Below are 20,210 nucleotides of genomic sequence, written 5' to 3'. Positions count from 1 at the left end.
AACCCCAAGCACACCACAGAAACCGGGCAGACTCAGCAGCAACCACTTCCTGGGGACGGTCCCCGGAGAGCGGCGCCCCGGCCCCTCTCAGTGTCTCCCGGGCCTCAGCGGACCTGGGGCCCCTGAAGAGAAAGCACCCTCTGTCCCCTAGCCCTTCGTGGTGCCCGGGGGGCAGAGGCTGAGGACCAGGGGCACCACGTGAACACGTGCACGTGGACACCCAAGTCCTGGCTGCCAAAGCCGGTGGGGGCCCCGCAGAGGGCCCGACACCTGCACGCGGGCTGCCGGGGGCACAGTGCACCTGGTGACCGGTGGTGGGGGCAACTCAGCTGGCCCAGAACCCCATCTTGGCCCCTCAACAAGGTGCTTCCAAGCCCCCGGAAGTGAAGGCAGGGCGCTTCCGAGCCAGGGACATAGCAGCTCAGGAGGTGTCCGGGATGAAGGATGAGGCAGAGTCCGGCGGAGGGTCCAGTCCCGGGCAACCTGGGACACAGCCAACGACCCCGGGGCCTGGTGGGAGGCAGGTTCCCGCTGCCCTGGGGCCCGACATGGGGCTGTCCAGGGCTCCCCTTGTGCCCTGCTGGGCCTGTCGGTGCCTCTCTCCAGAGACCATGATGGGGTACAGTACACAGGCTGGAAACTGCCTCCTCCAGGGAGGTCCCGGCTTTGGAAGGGGTCACCCCAGAGCCCCTAGGATGGCCAGCCTTTCAGCCGGGGCATCTGTCCTATAACGTCCCAAGAACCAGCTCCAGGAGGACGTCTCAGACACAAGACTGATTTAGCTCTAGGACATGGGGACATCTGAGGGTGGGAGCCCAGGAGGGCCAGGGAAGGTCTCCTAGAAAAGGCGAGCTTGTGGGGGTGCGCAGGTAGGGTGGGAGACGCCCCGCGCCCCAGGGGAGAGGGAGGCACAGGGCCTGGCCCCAGGCGAGCGCCCCTGGGTGGTGGGGAGAAGCCTGGAGGCCGGGCTGAGGGTCTGGGCAGGTGCCCGCTGACCACGGGGAAGAACCCGTCGGTGGAAAGCAGACCTGCAGCTGCGCACGGCGAGGCCGGAAAGGGGTGTTCCCGGCGCTTCAGCAGTTTGAAGGGAAACCTTGCCAACTCTCAAATAGCGACGTGTCCAAACGCAGCCGGAATGCTAACTAAAGCCTTGATCATCCATGCAAAACAGCAGCTGAGCCTCCGACGGTTCAAATTCCCCTACCCCGCATCCCATGGTGCTGGGAGGAGGGACAGTTCCTTGGGACAGATCAGTGTCCAGAAGGAAGAACCCATGTTCTTCTTCCCCCGTGTGGGTCAGAACAGCTTCTGGATCCTTCTGCAGAAGCGGCTGCTCTCCAAACGCACAGCACTGGGTACGCATGCCTGTGGGGTGGGGGGAAGGGGGCGACAAGGGCTGACCCAGGAGCCTCGTCTCCCCTCAGACAGCGGGGGTTCTGACAGCATGGGGCATGTCCCCCGGCTGCTTCACTGGCTGTGGTCACACATGTCAGGGTGCACCTGCCCCCGCCGACTCATGCCCCGTGCCCAGCTCATTCAGACCACGAGGAGCTGGCTGGGTGGACGTGGGGAACGCCTGTGCTCCAAAGGGAAGACAAACCTCAGGAGCCTGTCTCCTGCCCAGGACTGTCCTCTGGCCCAGCAGATGCCTGACAAGCAGGCTGACAGGAAGTGGCTGCTGTCACCCACCGCCAGAGGCCCTGAGGCAGGTGGCACTGGGTCCCCCAGCACCGTATGCGTAAGTCTGAACCCATGGTACATGTGAATTGGTCTTACTTAGAAATAGGGTCTTGCCGATGTGATCAGGTTAAAATAAGATTACACTGGATGAAGGCAGGGCCTGTCCTTAGAAAACGAGGGAAATTTGGAAGCAGAGACAGAATGCACCCAGGAAGGAGGCCACCTGAGGACAGAGGCACAGACTGAAGAGTCGCAGTGACAAGCCAAGGCTCACTTGGGACGCACACGTTCAGAAGCTTCGAAGCGGTGGGAAGGACTCTCCCCTCGAGTGCAGGGAGCAAGTCCCCGCCGACACCTCGGTTCTGGACTTCTGGCCTCCACACTGGGAGGGGGTAAACTCCTGCTGTTTTAAGCCACCCAGCAAGTGGTCCGTGGTGACAGTAGCCCCAGGCAGGTAACAGAAGCCCTGGGACTGTCCTCTTCCCCGTCGGGCTGTCGTGTGCACCCTGACCAGGCCAGGAGGACGCCGACGGTGCTCATTAAAAGCCCCAGCTTTGGGGGAAAGAATTCCAAGGAAGAGAACGGGAGACACCTGGCTACGTGCTTCCACCCCCAATCTCTCTGTGCAGGTTTTTAATGGAAAACAAAGTCCCCCAGACGCGCGCTAATGCCCCGGCTTTCCCATAATGTACCGGAGAAGGGCCCCATATCCCAGACCTGGAAGCTGTAGAAAGGGCCAGACGTCAAAGCCTGGAGAGGTGCTAACGAGAAGGAACCTGGCGCAATCCTGAGAGTCTGAAAGGCACCTTTTCCTAAGAAAGGCTCCTGCTTCTGCTTTACCTGAGGCTGTAATTACAGGCTCAGTAATGGGTTTCATTTTGAATGATAATTAACTCTCTGGCTTAAGGACTAAATTCAACTTGACTATGGACTCTTCCAAGTGGAGTTTTAACCCAGTGAATTGCAGGAAGGGGGCCAAACTCGTCTCTGCTGTGTTATGTGAACGTCATCCCATGGGATGACAGCCCAGCCCAGATGCACGGGGCACCGCCAGTCTCACACGGGAGTGCGGGGTCCGAGCTGCACCCGGGGACGGGACTGCCACACCCCTGGTGAGAGAGTTCAGGATCAAACTCAGAGCTGGAGGAACGCTCACCGGGTACTGAGTCAGAGACGTGCCACAATGGATGGAAAGTTTTTCCCCGTGAACAGAAAAGATGACTCGATTTTTATATTAAAAGTTTCTCTCACCTTGAACCTACACAAAGCATCCTGGCCCTGGGAAGTCACCACAGGGGACAGTCAGGGCCCCCAGTCCTGAGAGGTCACCACGAAGGACAGTCAGGGTCCCAGAAGGCCCTCTCACAGGACACCTGGGACGTCCTGCTCTGGGGTAGTTAGCACCAAGCTCAAACCCAGCATCACTGAGACTCTTCAAAGCAGCCCCTGACCCACTGATCCCCAAACCAGGCTAAATCCTGCTGAGGCGCCCCCTGACGACACAGGCCAGCAGCACAGACGTGCAGAGCCCAGGGGCAGCCGCGTCCTTCACGCACAGAGGCAGGCCCACTCGCTGGTATGCACCAGAACACCCTCTGAACCCAGACAAGCAGCCTGGGCTCTAAGAAGGGAGGCTCAAGAATAAACAGGACTCTCCCTTCCATCCCCTCACCCCTCAAAGTGCAGAAGGCCCCAAAGTCCAGGAGAGCCCTCCATCCCCAGTGATGTCAAAGCTGCCGCCTCCGCAGGCATGGGCCAGGGCCGACATCGATCCGGGGCGACTGACCATGTGCCCACAGCTCTCCACACCGTGAAGACGCACGTGTGGGAGGAAGGGGAGGAGCTTCCCAGGCAGCTGCGGGCCTGGGGACGTGAAAGCACCTGCTGTGACCCACATGGCCGGTGTGCACAGCCGCAGGACAGGAAGGGACGGAGCAGTCGGAGGGGGAGCCCTGTCCCCTCCAGCTCAGTCACGGGAGCAGCGAAGGCTCTGCTCTGCGCGCAACACAGAACCGCGGACCCCGAGGAGGAGCAGACCTGTTCACCCCGACCCTGTCATCCTGCATGGTACTTAGTATGCGCCTACTGGATGCCTGGTGCTGTGCTGATGCAAGAAGATGCTGGATGCAGAGGGGAGGGAGCAGACAGCAACGCGGCGTGCAGGGTGACAGGGTGAACGTGGGGTGTGGGGTGCATCTACCGTGAGCCCCGAGTGGGCTGAAAGGAGGGGCCAGGGCAGGGAGGCAGGGTCAGGGTATCCAGAATCGGTGCTCAGGAGGGAGGCCCCCGGGTCCCCGACCCAGCTCTTCACCTCGGTATCCCTGAACCGGGGGAGAGCTGTCCCCGCCTCACAGGGTTGTGGCGGGCACGGGGAAAGGGCCTGGGTAGAGCCTGGTGGACGTGTGCCCCCACGTCAGGAGCAGTGATGATTCGACTTTTTAACCTGGGAGACCAAGCAGCAGACGCAACAGGACCAGGACCCAGAAGCGCATCCTGAGGCTCGCCTGGGGTTTAACCAGCCTCGTCTCTTCCCGGAAAAGTAGAGTTTCTGCCAAGCCCTCAGGTAACAGGGTGGCCACGGAGCGAAACCCTCTCCCAGGCCACTGCTCAGTGACACTGCTTTTTATCACTCAGCACGCTGCCCTGGGAACCCTGAGCGCCCTGCACACGGCAGGCGACTTTAATAGGTGCTGTGAAGTCCATGAAACAAGAGAAAGGACCTGGTAAACAGGTGACCTGCGTCGTTCCACCCTGGAGGAGTCCACGGGCGACAAGCCTAAGCTCAGGAGCCAGAGCCCTGGGTTCCAATCCTGACTCACCCTTTGTCCGAGTCTGCGGAAGGGCGTTTCTGCCTCCACCGGCAACTCATTCCCGGTGGAGACCGTTCTCTGTGGGGACCCCCTGTGCCCGGAGGGCAGTGAGCAGCAGCCCTGGCCCCCGGCCACCAGCGGCCCGCCCCCCAGTGTGACCACCGAACACGTCGTTGGATTTCATGAGACGCGCCCCCAGGGGCAGAGCCATACCCCGTCAAGAGCCTCTGGGCTAGAAACTCTGATGTGCTGTGCCACAGTCTCCACCAGAGCTGCAGGGAGGACTGGGGTAACGTGTGCAGAACCACATGGAACGGTGAGCACCTAACGGGCCCGGTAAGTGTCATCCCCAGGTCACTGTCGTCCTGAGGGTCACAGAAATAAAAGAATCACACCCAAAATGAGAGCAGAGCAGCCAACACAGAAACACAGCGCCAGGGGAGTTTCCGGTGAGATGGGCGATCATTGCCCGAGGAAGTCGGGAACCTTCCAGAAACTTCCCAGAGCAGGGGCAGCACTGGGCTGGACCCTGAGGGAGGGAACTGCAGAGGGATGGCAGGTGCAGCGGGGAGGAGATGGGGAAGACGTGCCGCGTCCTTGGGGAGTTTAATTCAAACCAAAACCATATTTACAGACCGGAAGACTGAGGGGCCGGAAGCAAGGAAAACGGCATAAGTGCTTGTCACACACGACAGTCACTGAGGAACGTCTGCTGAGCTAAGAAACGTCCCCGTGGTGTTTCTGCCTCCCGTCCTTCTGTCCCTGTTCCTTCAGAGTGGGGTCACCTGCAGATCCCCACCACCGCTCCCTGCAGAGCACCGACACAGGGTGAGAAGGGGACACGCCGGCTCCCTGCAAGGACGGGGGTCCCGGTCCCCTGGGACTGCAGGAGCACTTCTCCAGCACCCAATTCAGCAGCATTTCCTGGAATGAACTGAGACTTTCCTTCTCCCAGCTCGTCTCCGTGCGGCTACACAGGAAGCTAGGGTCCTCCGGCAGCCTTGGGCCGCCTCCAGCTTCCCGCCCGCCAGCCCGCGCTCGGCTTACCGGGGAGCAAGTAACAGAACCCCGGCGACGACAGCGCAGCTGTCACCGCGAGTAAGTAGGTCCATTACCTCCTCCGAGAGCCTGGCTTCAAAGGAAGAAAGGAGAAAGGGAGGAAGGGGACCCAGCAGGATTCATCAGTCTGAGCCAGCCTTATCTCGGAGGGAAATACATAGGGTAATTTAGTCCCAACGACATTCAAATTAGTCCCCTGCCCAGCGAGACATTTCAGGTGATGACACCCTGGGCCACTCCTGGGCATAACTTCGCTAGAAATGACTCTTGTGGATTAAAACGAAATTTGAGAACTCGGAAGTCCTTTCCAGCCCACGGGCAGGAGAGGATCCGGGGGTCCACGGGTCCCAACTGGCCCTCTGCTTACCCTGTCCAGACGTGGCCCCCGGCTCACGCCCAGCACTTCCGGAACCCGGGCCATTCCAGCCACAAGGCAAGGCTGGGCTCTGTGGTATACACCTCCCTGGGCTTCTGACCCGCCTTCAGGATGAAGCCACCAGGTTGTGGGGGCGCTTAGGGGTCTCCCGCACCAGGTCCCCACTGCCCCATGTCTCCACCAGTGAAAGGGTCGATCACGTGGTAACCTGGGGTGGCCACCCGACCAGCAGGGGTGGGTCTGACGTGCACACTGCCTAGGCATACAGCAGGCACTCGATACTTGTAGAGTGAGTCAATGACTAATTCACTGGCTGACTCTCCGGGGTGCACCAGGCCCTTTCCCAGGGGCCAGGGCCATGGTTTCTCCACCAGAAGCAGGAGTTGTCCATGGAAGCACTCGCCGTCCAGGAGGGGGACGGGGACACCAGCTCACCCATCTCGAGGGGGACTGACTTTGCCGGGGCTGGCAGACCCGGTCAGGCACTAGAAAAGGCTGAGATGCCAGCTCAACGCTGCAGAGCGGGCAGGGGAGGGTGGGCATACCACCAGCCCCGAGGTGAGGCTCCGCAGACCGCAGCTCCTAGACAAAACCAGGACGCCCAGGCATGGGCTCGGGGGCCAGGGTCTCCTCTGCCTTCCGTTCCCGCTCACCCCCAAGCCCCAGCTGTCAGGACTTCAGGATTAACATTAGAGAGAGCACGGGGAAGAGAGCTCTGGACCCTGGCAGGGCAGACAGACAGACAGCCAGACACGGGCAGGCAGTCAAGCCTTTCCCGGCCGCAGCAGTGCCAGCAGATTATACCCAGGCTGGTGTTCAGACGTGGCAAGCCGGGGCGCACACCCGTCTCCCCAGGCTGCCTAACACCCCCTCTCCAGGCGGCTCCTCCCCTTTGGATGCAAACCACCCGCTCAGCTCAGCCGCCTTCCTCCCGCTGCGCCCCCACCCCAGGGGGGTTCTCTTCCTGTTGATGAATGCCTGCTAATACCATAAGCCCTGGTCCTAAGCCCCATCAGCTTGTGCTGCGTCCCACACTTGCACAGACCATTTCCCCACTGTTTACACCAAACGTTAACCAAGGACACAGCCTGTGAAAGAATCCCAAACTACCTCCAGGACAAGTCAGGTCCCCCCTACACTCAGAGAACTTTCCAAAGGACAGACCGTCACCACCGTCCACAGGACGCCTGTTTGTCACATGGGCTGGACATCTACAGAACAGGCCATCGAAGACCAAAGCCAAGAGGGTGCGAAGCTTTCTCTGTAACCACTAGCTGCCTGCAGAGCAACTCAGCTTCCTGACAAATCAGGATGTCTTAGGTAAGTGTATCTTCCAGGCCGCCAAGATGAGTAATTTCCACAGTGACAAAGAGGCATGAAAAAACGAACACCGTTCCAGACCCAAGTGATGATGATTTCTGTCCCAGCGACACTGTTTCACGACAACCAACCGAATTTGAAATCCAGAAGGAACTACTTTGCACTGGAAACCTCTTAAAACAAGCCCATGTCGTTACACGTGCGTGGATTTTTTAGGTTTTTAGGTGCCCCTCACACTATCATCTTCCTCCTACTATCTTTATAAAGAGGGTGGCTTGAGTCGCATGGGGTCAGGAGAGACCTCGGAGCTGTGGTCAGGATGCAGAACCGACACCCGGGCCCGGGGTCTGTCCTTAGACCCTGTCCCCGGGAGGGAAGTAGACAGAGGAAAGCACCCTCCGACCTGTGAACTGGGAGCCTCGTGCGAAGCACAGATAACCCGGGGCATCCCCGACCCCTCCCCGAGCCGGGCGTGCTGACACCTACCGGTGAAGTCCTCCTGGCACTCGCAGGTGTAGCCACCCTCGCGGCTGCGGCACCGGCCGTTGGCGCCGCAGGGGCTGGAGTAGCACAGGTCGATCTCGGTCTCGCAGTAGTCGCCGGTGAAGCCGGGCGGGCACCGGCACCGCAGGCCGTTGACGGGGTGGATGGGCCGGAAAAGGACGGTCGGGGAGCTGATGAAGGGGGCCGAGCTGTCGAACTTGAGCACCGACACGCACTTCATGTAGTTCTCGCACGGCTCCCGCAGGCAGATGTTGTCGTCGAAGGGCAGCACGCGCTGGGCAGTCACGGCCGTCAGCAGCGTCCGGTTCAGGTAGATCTGCTCCTGCAGGTCCTCTGAGGGGAAAAACTTGTCCTGGACGCCGCCCGGGAGCAAGGCCGAGAAGGTCACGTTCAGGATGTTGGAGCTGACGTCCGTGTCATTCTGGATGTTGAAGATGAAGACGGCGTCCTTGGTGGTGGACAGCACCGTGGCCACACCTTCCACAAAGAGGGACAGCAGCGGGGAGAGGAACTGCTCCTGCGACATATTCTCCAGGCGGACGGTGATGCTGTTGGTCAGCATGTCGTCCGTGATGATGGTCACCCGCAGGGTGCAGAGCGCCACGACGCTGTGGATGCCGTCTGCGAGACACAAGGGGGGTCACTCAGTGTCCGCTTGCCCGGTTCCCACGGGCCCCAACAGGAACAGCACCCCCGAAACCCATGCCCTGCCCTACTCCTGACCACCACCTGGACCCCACTCCCCAGACCCTGTTTGGCTCCCCTCTGAGAGCACAGCTACCATCTAGTCCATCAAATGGACCCCCAACCACAGGGCAGGGCATCTCGACACCCACCGTGATCCACCCCTTCCCTGCCTAGAACCCAGTCTCGCACCCGGGGCCACTGAGCCCCTGTTTTACCTCCTCTGCACCTGTTCCAGCCTCCAGGTGGCCCCGCCCACCCCCCAGCCCAGCTCAGACCCCCCAGTGCCGGGACGGTCCTGCCCAGGTCCAGCCTTGGGTCGTGCTGTGCTGGCGGCCTCTCTTCCCTCTGTTGCGTCCCACCCGCCTCTGCGCACCCAGCCCAGAGGACAGGCTCAGCACACGATGCTTCAGACAGATGCACGGAGGATGCTGCATCCCAGCCAACGCACGTGAACAGATCATGAAGTGAGGCGCTTAGAACTTGGGGGCCGGAAAGGGTGGAATATGTTCATTATCAAGTTGAACACGCCACAGATCCTGAGCCCAGAGGAGCTGTGCGGGGACCACCACGGGGGCTCTCTGAGGAGACCATAGCCACGTCTGAGGGGACCATGAGTCACAAAACTTGTCCAAACAATGGAGAAACGGGACCACTGCAGAAGTCACAACGCATTCAGGTGCAAGCCTGAGATTCCAGAAGATTCTGAGAGAGTCAGCATCACCCCGCCTGACAGGCGAGAAAACCTGAGACCCAGGGAAGCCCACCCTCCCTCCCGAGAACACACGCTCGGCGGAGGGGCCCCGGCCTCCCCCCAGTGATAACGCCTGCCACCTAGGAGGTCAGGCACCAAGCACTCTAGGACTCCTCCATCCGGTCCTCACGATAACCTGGCGGTGCTGCATTTAGAGAAAACAGAACATTTGTGTGACCTGGGTGTGGGGAGGGCACCTGGAAGGCTGGCACAGAACCCAGAGGCCAGCAAGGCAACGGCTCAGTGCTGTCTACAGCTTCTGCAGAGCAGAAGGTCGACACCTGAGGCCATGCCTGCAGCTCACAGACAGAGGGCCGGTGGCTGGAACAAGTAAGAGGAATCAGGCAAAAGAAGAGGGCCCAGCACGTTGCAGCAGAAAGCCTCAAAGACGGCCCCGCCCTCCCCCCTCCCCCCCACATGGGCCACACCCAGGCAACCACGAGCCTGTATTCACACTGCAGCCACAGAGCTCATCCTAAAACGTGGACCTCATCAGGCCACTCCTTTGGGGCCCCCAAAGGCACCCAAGATAAAACCCATATCGCTTACCCCGTTATGGTCCTGCAAGGTCTGTTCCCATCACCCTCCCTATCACACACTCCCTCTCCTGGCCCCAGGGCCTTTGCACATTTCGTCTTCTGCCTGGAACACTGTCCTCCCATCACCAGCAGCTGCTCCTTCAGCCACCCAGGTCTCAGCTGCATGTCCCTCATCAGAAGGGACCTTTCACATCCCCCCACTCAAGCTCTGCCACATCCCAACTTTAATTCCCACACAGGAACAGCCACAGCCTGATTTTATTTGTTCATATCAATCTCCCCCTCACCCTCGCCGTGAACCCGTGAGGACCAAGAACTTGTAGGTCTTGTTCCTGCTGAACCCGTCACTTCCAGAACAGTCCCTGGCACTCAGAAGCTGCTGGATAAACATTTGGGGGAGGGAGGGGGAGGGGAGGGGGAAGAAGGAGGGAGGGGGAGGGGTAGAGTTCCAGTGGCATCTCTTTCACCCCAAGATTGACACTGGCACAAACAGCAGCAGAGGCTCCACTTTCCCACGTAAGCTATCTTTCTGTGGGTATTTCTTTTCTCTTTTTCGCAAACTCCCATTTACAATAATACAGGATATAAGATGTTGTTTGTTTCCTGGTAGCAGTTGTTATGAAACATCCTTTTAATCTTCAACCACACAGGGATTGATTCTGCCCCAAGATGCGAAGGTCATGCAGATTTAAGCTCTAAGCTCAGGCCGCGCTGGCGTGCTCGGCGCTATCCTGCCCCGCCCCTCACCGCGGGCGGGCAGGGGCTCCAGTGCCGGGACCCTCCTGCCGGCAGCTCTGGGGGGCACGGCACGAGGAGCCCCCAGGAACCAAGAGCCAGGTTAGGACCAGAAAACAGCATGGAAGATTAACTTACACCGACTGTGCTGGAAAATAAAACGCACACCTTGCTATTAATCTCACCGTTAATTTCTCTCAGGACCACGGACTGTGCTGGACAACCAGGTCCCGGAGGCGATGGGTTAGCTCTGTACCTAAATCACCTGGGTGGGACTTCCGAGTCTCCATGGGCACAAACCCAACTGCCCATCACAGGGAGCCGCTGAAGTAAGGGCAGCTGTCCTGACCCTGGAGCTCGGCGTAGCCAGACCGGCAGCCGACATCTTCCTCCGCCGCTGTCAGGGCAGATCCAGACCACGTGATGTTAGGGGGAGAGTAAGTCACTTTTCCACACAAAACAAAAACACGGTTGTGCACAAGTCCAGGGAGCTGTCGGCAGGGATGGCAGAAACTTCAGTGTTGACAGTGATTCCATCTGGGTCGCTGAATTTATTGTTTTTAAATAAACTTTTAATTTTAGAGCAGTTCTAGTTTACAGAGAAATTGGGAAGACCGCACGGAGAGGTCCGCACACCCAGCACCCAGTCTTCCTGGAATTAATATCGTTATGACGTCGGTGTGGCATCTTTGTTAGAATCAATGAAGCGCTATGGACGCGTTATCAACTAACGCCACGCTTCATTCAGATTCCTTGGTCTTACCTACTGGTTTTACTTCTCCGTCCCAGGCTCCCGTCCAGGATCCCACATGACACGCAGTCGTCCTGTCTCCCTAGGCCCTCAGTGGTCACCATTTCTCAGACTCTCCCTGCTTTTGAGGGCCCTGACGGACTGGAGAAGTCCTGGCCAGGGGTGTCGCGTGGCTGGTATTCAGGCAAGTTTCACTTTCTTCTATGCTTTCCTCTGCCGTTTTGTCTTCCTGTATGAGCACACGTTAGGGTCACCCCGAGAAGCCTGTTTTCATTTTGGAGACAGGGAGCTCGCCCAGGGCTCCCCCAGCCTGCGGGGAAGGCGCTCGGTCATGCAGAACCAGCACCTCCAGGCCGGCCTTGCAGCGCCTCCGAATCCGTCCAGTGTAACTTGCATGGCTTTCTCCAGGGCAGGTGAGTCACCTCGTTGTCCCTGAGTCACAGCAGGAAAGAGACAGACAGATGGCAGAGTGGGGCTCTGGGACGCCCACCGCCAGATGCTTCCCACAAAACCCTGGATGGTGCAGCTGAGGGAGGGCTTCGCAGGTCTTCCTGGAGTGGGGGGCCCATCCACACCTCCAGCTCTGATGAGAGGTCATCCCTGGACCACAACTGCATCCCTGTGGCTCACTCAGCCCTCGACACGGGGTGTCCCAGGGCCCAAGGCGCCAGCGGACCACAGCGGGCAAGGGCCGGAGCTGAACTTACGAGAGGCGATCCAGAAGGACCCCAGGAGGCAGCGGGGGGTAGGGAGGGGGAATCAAGTTGGAATGGAGTTTGTCACACACTGGAGGGGAACGGTCTTCCCAGCCCAAAATGTGAGAAAGCAGTAAGGCCTGGCAAGTCAGTCCGGGGGCTGCACGGTCTGGGGCCAGGAGTCCAACATCAAGCATCAGCAGGGTGGGTTCCACCTGAGGCTCTGAGGGAGAATCCGTTCCATGGTCTGTCCCCGCGTCCGGGGACGCTGGCAGTCCTCGGTGTCCTCGGCTTTCAGACGCCTCACTCCAGTCTCTGCCTCATCATCTGGCGAGTCCATGTCCAGATTCCCCTCTCGTAAAAGGACACCACATGCACCCCAGTGCCCACAGCAGCCTATTTACAATAGCAAGACACGGAAACAGCCCAAATGTGCGTTGACAGGTGATGGATAAAGAAGCTGTGGTATATTTATATGATGGAACACTACTCAGTCATGAAAGGAATAAAATAATGCCATTTGCAGCAACACGGACGGACCTGGCAACTGTCATTCTAAGTGAAGTCAGAAAGAGAAAGAAAAATACCATGATATCATTTATATGTGGAATCTAAAAAAAAAGTCAAACAAACTTATTTACAAAACAGAAACAGACTCACAGATACAGAAAACAAACTTACGGTTACTGAGCGGAGGAAGGGGGTGGGACGGGATAAATTGGGAGTTCGAGATTTGCAGATACTGACTACTATATATAAAATAGGTAAACCACAAGTTTCTACTGTACAGCACAGAGAACTATATTCAATATCTTATAGTAACTTATGGTGAAAAAGAATATGAAAATGGAAATATGTATATGTGTGTACGACTGAACCATTATGCTGTACACCAGAAACTGACACGACATTGTAAACTGACTATACTGAAATTAAAAAAAAAAAGATGAAGGAAAAAAAGGACACCAGTGGGGGGTCAGGATCCATCCAAATCCAGAAGACCTGATGTCGACGCCCAGTCACATCTGCTCAGACCCTGCCTCCAAATCATACCACATGCTGAGGTTCTGGGGGCCGCTCCGCCCAGGACAGACGGGGATGTGTGTTGGGCAAGACAAGGCCATAGAGGCAGGTGGAGGCCCGCCAATGCTAGGGGCCTCGAGGGCTCTCAGCATGGGGCAGTGGGGGGTGAACGCAGGAGAAACGTCCTCACAGTGTAGACTGGTCTGTGCACAGACGGTGCGGCACTGCTGCTGGGGACAGCTGCGCACTGGCCTCTTCCCCGCACTGCCCGTCCCATCCCTGCCACAGCCCGGAAGGGCCAACACTGCTGGTCTTTCACAGATCAGGGCACTGAGGCACAAGGGCTGACCCACAAGCCCAGCTAAGGCCATTCGGGCACCAAGCGGCAGGCCCACACCGACTGGGCTCAAGCCCTTACAACGCTGGACAGAGCGCCCATAGGACCACGGTCCCAGCTCAGGAGGGTCCACTAGGGACTCAGGGGAGGCTGGTGTCTGACCGGCTGAACACCCGCAGCCTTAGGGACAACACGGTGAGGTGGGGCCACCAGCAGCTGGAGATGCAGCCAGTCCCAGGACAGAGCATGACCACTGGCTGGAGTCTGGTCACCCCATTACATGCACACTGTGGTCTAAACTGGGAGTTGGCAGCTCGGTCTCCCACTGCCAGCACCGTGCCAGGCCTGGTCGGCAAAGCCCGTGACAGCAAAGTCAGGCCAGCTGTGGCCGCATCCACTGGGCAGTGTTTGCTGTCTGGCTGGCTTGGGACAAAGGCTGTACTCCTGCCCTTTGTCCTACCCCCTCCCAGGCCTCACAAGGGGCAGGGAGGGCCTGCCAGGGGACTTTGCAGTGGTTCTCTGCATTCTCTCCGCAGGGTGCGGTGTATTTTTGAGGCCAAGTTGAGGGCAGACAACAGGTGTGATGTTATGATCTGCTACCCGGAGGGCATCTGGTTTCTTTCCTTTCTGGGCAACAAAAGCTGAATCTAGAACCTGTGACTGGGCTCCTTTCAGAGGAACAAGGTGACAGGTGTTCAGGGGACAGCGGGGCAAATGCTGGTGTCAGGCCTGGTGGGCACCCTGGCCCCAGAACATGCTGCTTCTCCTGCCTCATCCCCAGAGAAGGAGCCTCAGGCCCGGGAGGGAGAGTCTCGTTCCAGCACCAGCATCTCAGGCACAATTAGATGTTGCACAAGAAGCCTGGCAAGGGTGCTGGGAAACCCCGAAGACCCTGAGCAGAAGCCGCAGGCAGGCAGGTGGCCGCGAGCACTCGGAAAGGGCTCTGGCTCCATCCACGTTCCCGCAGCTACCACTGCTGCTGACCGCCCCAGTAAAGCATGCTAACCAGCCGCAAGGAATTTAAACTTCCTGTCAGCGACGGCAGTAGCCGTGAGGAGCCGCGAGGGAAAGATCAAAGCCATTCTGAACGCGGGCCCAGCCAGACTCAGGGTCCCCGGTGAGTCGTCCCCCAGCGGGACATCGCTGGTCCAGGCAAATGGCAGTGCACACGCCAGTACTGGGAAGCCCGCACGTGCGGGGAGAGCGAGCCCGCAACGTGATGCTCCCCTCGACTGTCCACAGCTTCATGACTGAAATGCTGTGCTGCACCCCTGAAACTGACACGCCGTAACTGACTGTTCTCCATAAAAATAAATAAACAAACTAAAAACACACGTTTGGGATTTGAAGGTTATACTGTAAAACGGTAAAACATATCATTCTGGCTGCTGACACTGTACTTCAAATGCCGTAATCATCACCACAGTTAGAACTACGGGAGTTTAGAATAAAGACCTTTGATTCCAGCATCTTGAATTTTCTCCAACTCTGAAAACGAATCTAAAGTACTGGCTGGTAAGACTGTAACTGCTTTTTCTATGTATATATATATATTTTTTTCAATTGAAGTATAGTCAGTTCCCAATGTGTCAATTTCTGGTGCACAGCACAATGCTTCAGTCACACATGAACACACATATATTCGTTTTCATTCTTTTTCACCATAAGTTGCTACAAGATATTGAACACAGTTCCCTGTGCTGTACAGTATAAACTTGTTTATCTATTTTATACATAGTAGTTAGTACCTGCAAATCTTGAACTCCCAATTTATCCCTTCCCACCTCCTCCCCACCCCGGTAACCCTAAGTTTGCTTTCTATGTCTGTTTTCTGTTTTGTAAATAAGTTCGTTTGACTTTTTTTTTTATATTCCACATATAACTGATAATCATATGATATTTTTCTTTCTCTTTCTGGCTTACTTCACTTAGAATGACATTCTCCAGATCCATCCATGTTGCTGCAAATGGCATTATTTTCTTCTTTTTATGGCTGAGTACTATCCATTCTATGTAATATATATATACACACACATATATAGTACTGTTCCATCTTATATGTGCACATATATTACAGACCACAACTTCTTTATCCAGTCATCTGTCATGGACATTCAAGTTGCTTCCATGTCTTGGCTGTTGTAAATAGAGCTGCTGTGAACACTGGGGTGCATGCCTGTAACTATTTATCTCAATATTGTGCAGTAATAACAAAGATGATTTATCACACAGAAAGATAAATAAATAAAATATCTACAGCTTCAAGTCTGCAATCATTCAAATAAAATATGCAACTTGATCTTGCTGCATTACTGTTTCCAGGCAGACTTACGGACCTAGTATCCTTCCTCCCCTCCAAAAGGATAAAATTCTAGAAATGACAAGGAATCATTCTCTCCCAAGACATGGAGAAAGGAGAAGCCACATCTCCAGACCATCAGGAGCGAGTGAGCCGGAGACACATGAGAAAATTCATGACCTCAGGAAGCATGAGGAACAGGGAGACCTTACAGAGGAGGGGGATCCTGACACGGGTTACAACCTGGATGAATCTGAGGACACTGTGCTGAGTGAGAGAAGCCAGTCAGAAAAGGACACATGCCATGTGACCCCACCTGGATGGGGAGTCCTGAGCGGTCGACTTCCCAGAGACAGAAAGTGGATGATGGATGCCAGGGGCTGCAGGAGGGGATGGAGGGTCAGGGTTTAACAGGCACAGAGTCTCAGTTTTGCAAGACAAACAATTTCTGGAGACAGAGGGTGGTGATGGTTGCACAAAAATGTGAATGTCCTTAATGCCACCGAGCTGTACCCCTAAAAACAGTTAGATGGCAACTTTTATGTTATGTAAATTTTTTGCATTCTTTTATATTGAAGTATAGTCAGTTTACAATGTTGTGTCAATTTCTGGTGCACAGCATAATGTTTCAGTCATACATGAACATACATATATTCCTTTTTGTATCTTTTCCATTATAGGTCACTACAAGATATTGAATATAGTTCCCTGTGTTATATAGTATGAACTTATTATTTATCCAATTTATATACAGTAGTCAGTATCTGCAAATCTCAAATTCCCAATTTATCCCTTCCCACCCCCTTCCCCCCTGTAACCCTAAGTCTGTTCTCTATGTGAGTCTGTCTCTGTTTTATGTTCTGTAAATTTTACTGCAGTTATAAACAAATAAAAACAGGAGTACATAAATGAATGAGGGAAAATAAAGAATTGAGAAAAGAAGTAGGCAAGACACATTCCGTCCCTTGTCACTGCCAAATTTGTTCTTTTCAGTAAAATCACATGACCTTGGATAGCACTGATTCAGAAACATGCTCTCCTGATTTCACTGTGAAATACAGCTCCCATCCCACGGCTGAAGTTAGTATCCAACCAGCTTTTCCCACGACCTGGTTAGTCCATGAGAAACAACTCGTCCCTGCTGGATGGAACCTTCCCGAAGGCTGAAATCGTGTCAGGCCCCGTAACCCCACCCCCGGAAGGTGTTCTCAGCTCCCCGCGGCCGGCCTGGCCCCAGGCCGCAGAAGTTGGGGGCTGAGACAGAGAAAACACGTTCTTGTCAAGATAAAGCCAAGAGTTAAGCATTGGTTCCTCCAAAGTTAAGCATATAATTAACACATGACCCAGAATTCCACTCCTAGGTAGAATTCAAAGGAATTGAAAACACATACCCTCACGGAGGTTTGGACATGGATGCTTGTAGCGGCATTATTCACAACAGCCAAAAAGTGGAAACCCAATGTCCACCAACTGATGAATAAATATAGATAAACAAAAGGCGGTCTCTATCCATACAATGGACAGTTTTTATTCAGACACAGAAAGAAATGGCACGCTTCAACGCGGATGAGCCTCGTGCGATCGCGTGTACATGAAACGTCCAGAACAGGTAAATCCGCGACAGAAACCACACTGGTAGTTGCCAAGGGCAGGCGGGTGGGGAGTGGGGAGTGAGTGCTAGGGGTGTGGGGCTTCTCTGGGTGATGGGAATGTTCTGGAACTCGAGAAGGGGCTCGCACAGCACTGTGAATGCACTGAATGCCACTGAACTGTCCACTTTGAAGTGGTTAATTTTATGTGATGTGAATTTCACCTCCATTTTTTAAAAAGAGAAAGAGTTAAGGATTGACTCAAAAGTTTGCTTTATTTTGCACGAGATTTCCCAAGAGGAAGAAAAATGTTTGAAAAGCATTTTAAAAATGATTTCCTTAAAACCAAGTGGTGACTGAAGTCAGAGCAGAAGGGCCTCTGACTTTGGAGCTGGGAGCCACCTTCTGACCCGGTGACACTGGGACAACTTTCTCCTGGTGAAAACGCTGAGCTTCTGCCAGTGTGGAGCTAAAGCCCCACCGGCTGTTTACACTGTAAACTAAACGTTGTGAAAGAAACCGGCACTGGGAGGGCTCACGTGCCCACAGTGGAAACACACGGGCCGTCCCGCTCCGATGGGATCACACCGTTTCGTCAGGAACCTTTGTCATCCCTGGTTTTTGTTTTATTTCAGGCACTGGCTGAACAACACGTGGGCATCGTTTGCCGAACAGGAATCAGGACGTCTCATCTCACTAAGCTCCTCGCGGGGGATGTGCGGTGCTCACAAGGCCTGACCGGGGCTCTGTTAGGATTCGGAGGAGAAAAGCAGTGACGCTGGGACTGCGGGGCCGCGGGCAGGCTCCCTCCACCGTGGGCACACGGCTCACACTCGGGGGGATGTTGAGGCTGGGGCTGGCCCAGGCACTGGGGTGCCAGCAGCACCCATGCGCCCACCCACAATGCCAGTCCCCCCCCCCTTAACACAGCAGCTGTCACAACCACAGACGTCTCCAGAGACTGTCAGGCGTCACACTGCCGGCTGTGAGGATGGGAAAGAGCCACGAGCCGCGGGCGTGGGGTCCTCTCGGTGCCGGAGAAGCCGGAAACGGTCTCCCCCAGAGCCTCTAGAAAGGAACACCGTCCCGCCGCACCTCGGGTTCACCCCAGTGAGACTTCTAACCCAGTGAACTGTCGGAGAGTAAACTGAGGTTCTCTCAAGCCACTAAGTCAGCGGGACTGTTACAACGGCAATGGAAGACCTCATTCTGCGAGGCTACCATAACCTTGATACCAAAGTCAGACAAGCGCAGGCCACGTTCCTCAGGAGCACAGACGCAACAATTCTTAAAAAAAGAACACGTCGACCAAATATAATCATGTATAAAAAAGACAATGTATCGAGACCAAATTGGGTTTATCTTAGGGATTTAACATTTGAAAATGTGTTAACGTAACACCACACTTTAAAAAAAAAGCATATTTGCAGGGAGGTAGAGCTCAGTGGCAGAGTGCATGCTTAGTGTGCATGAGGTCCTGGGGGTTGAACCCAGGACCCCTGTTAAGAAATTAAATAAATAAACCTAATTACCTCCCCCCAAAACAAAAACAAACAAAAAGCATATTTGCATCTCAATAGAGGAAAAGATTCAATAAAATTCTGCAATCACTCATAATAAAGACACTGGACAGAGAAAGTAGAGACAGGTGCTTCCTTCAACTGATAAAGGCATCTATGGAAGCCCAACGGATAACGCCACGCTTAACAGCGGTGCCCGCTAACGTCTCCATTTCCAAGCTGCACCGGAGGCCTAATCAGTACAAAGAGAATGGGTGGGTGGATGGGTGGTGGGTGGATGGAAAGGAAGAAGAAACCACGTCATTTGTCACAGATCATATGATGAACAGCATGGAAAACGCCACCGGCTCCACCAGCAACTTGTCACGATGCCTCCAAGCATCCAGCCAGGTGGCGACAGATCAAGACAGAAAAGCCAAATGCATTTCTCCTACCAGGTCTCATAAAGCATCGTTTCTGAAATGCCATTTACAACAGAGCTAAAACATACTGCGCTTAAGAAGAAATCTAATAAAAGGCAAGGAAGCCCTTTATAAATAAAAAGACAAAATATTGTAGGCAGAAATAAAGAAGACCCACCCACGCTCACCGATAGGAAGAGCCGATGCGGAAAGGGGAGCAGTTCTCCTCAAACTGATTTATAGACTCGCTGCCATTCTTACCAACATCCCTACAGGGTCCTTCGTAAAAGTGGTGAGACAGTCTCTAATGGCTTGACGACAGCCAGGGCACTGCTGAAGAAGAGGGCAGGGGGACCAGTTCTACGAGATATCAGTACTTGTCCTGGTCTACAGTAACCAGCGGGTGTCCACAGAGCAACCCACAGACCTGTGGACAGGACAGAGTGCCCAGAAACAGACCCAGAAGAGACCGTGACACGTGACAGAGCCGGCCACTGGGAGAGAATATTCCACCAATGGTCCCAAGATCATCGGACGGAGACCAGCCCTATAGAGGACAGAACGGCACTGCACCCGTATCTCACGCCACACACACACAAAACCAATTCCAGGGGATTCAGAACTTGCATGTGAAGGGCACAGCGTGTTTTAGAAGGGGCTGTACAGAACATTGTTTATGATCTGAGGCAGGTAAGGATTTCTTAAGACACATAAGACATGATCATAAAGGGAAAAATGTATCATTTTGACATTAAATACTTTACAAAGGAACTGATTTTAAAAATGAAGGATGAGACGAGCCACAAGCTGGCACACATTGGACCCTAAGACAAATAAAAAGCCGCTCACATCAGCAACAATCTGAGAAACGCAAACTGGAACCACAATGAAATTCCATTTTACACCCCCAGACTGGCAAAAATGAAGAAGCCAGACAACAAGTGATGGCAAGGATGAGCGAGGAATGCTTGCCTGTTGGTGGTGGAAATGTGAATTGGCCCAATCGCTCTGCAAAACCCTGGAGTTACCCAACATTGCCACGCCGGACGGGCACAACTCCCAGGGAACCACCCCAGGGGAAGCCCAGCCCTCACGGGCCAGGAGGGCACACAGGGTATCCAAGCAGCACGTCAG

At 55.0% G+C, this 20,210-nt stretch overlaps 1 protein-coding gene across 1 annotated transcript in view; it reads right to left on the bottom strand.

The window, feature by feature from the left end:
* The window catches only part of CELSR1 (cadherin EGF LAG seven-pass G-type receptor 1), a 133,735-nt gene that overhangs the window by 75,664 nt on the left and 37,861 nt on the right, over positions 1 to 20,210 (bottom strand). Inside the window, exon 2 of the mRNA XM_031463458.2 lies at positions 7,732 to 8,370. Coding sequence (XP_031319318.2) covers positions 7,732 to 8,370 — 639 coding nt within the window. The remainder of the gene's footprint in view (positions 1 to 7,731; positions 8,371 to 20,210) is intronic.

Source organism: Camelus dromedarius, chromosome 11 (genome assembly GCF_036321535.1).
Source record: "Camelus dromedarius isolate mCamDro1 chromosome 11, mCamDro1.pat, whole genome shotgun sequence".
Lineage (NCBI taxonomy): Eukaryota > Metazoa > Chordata > Mammalia > Artiodactyla > Camelidae > Camelus > Camelus dromedarius.
The sequence above is the reverse complement of the archived record's forward strand: the minus strand, read 5'-3'. Positions and strand labels throughout refer to the sequence as shown.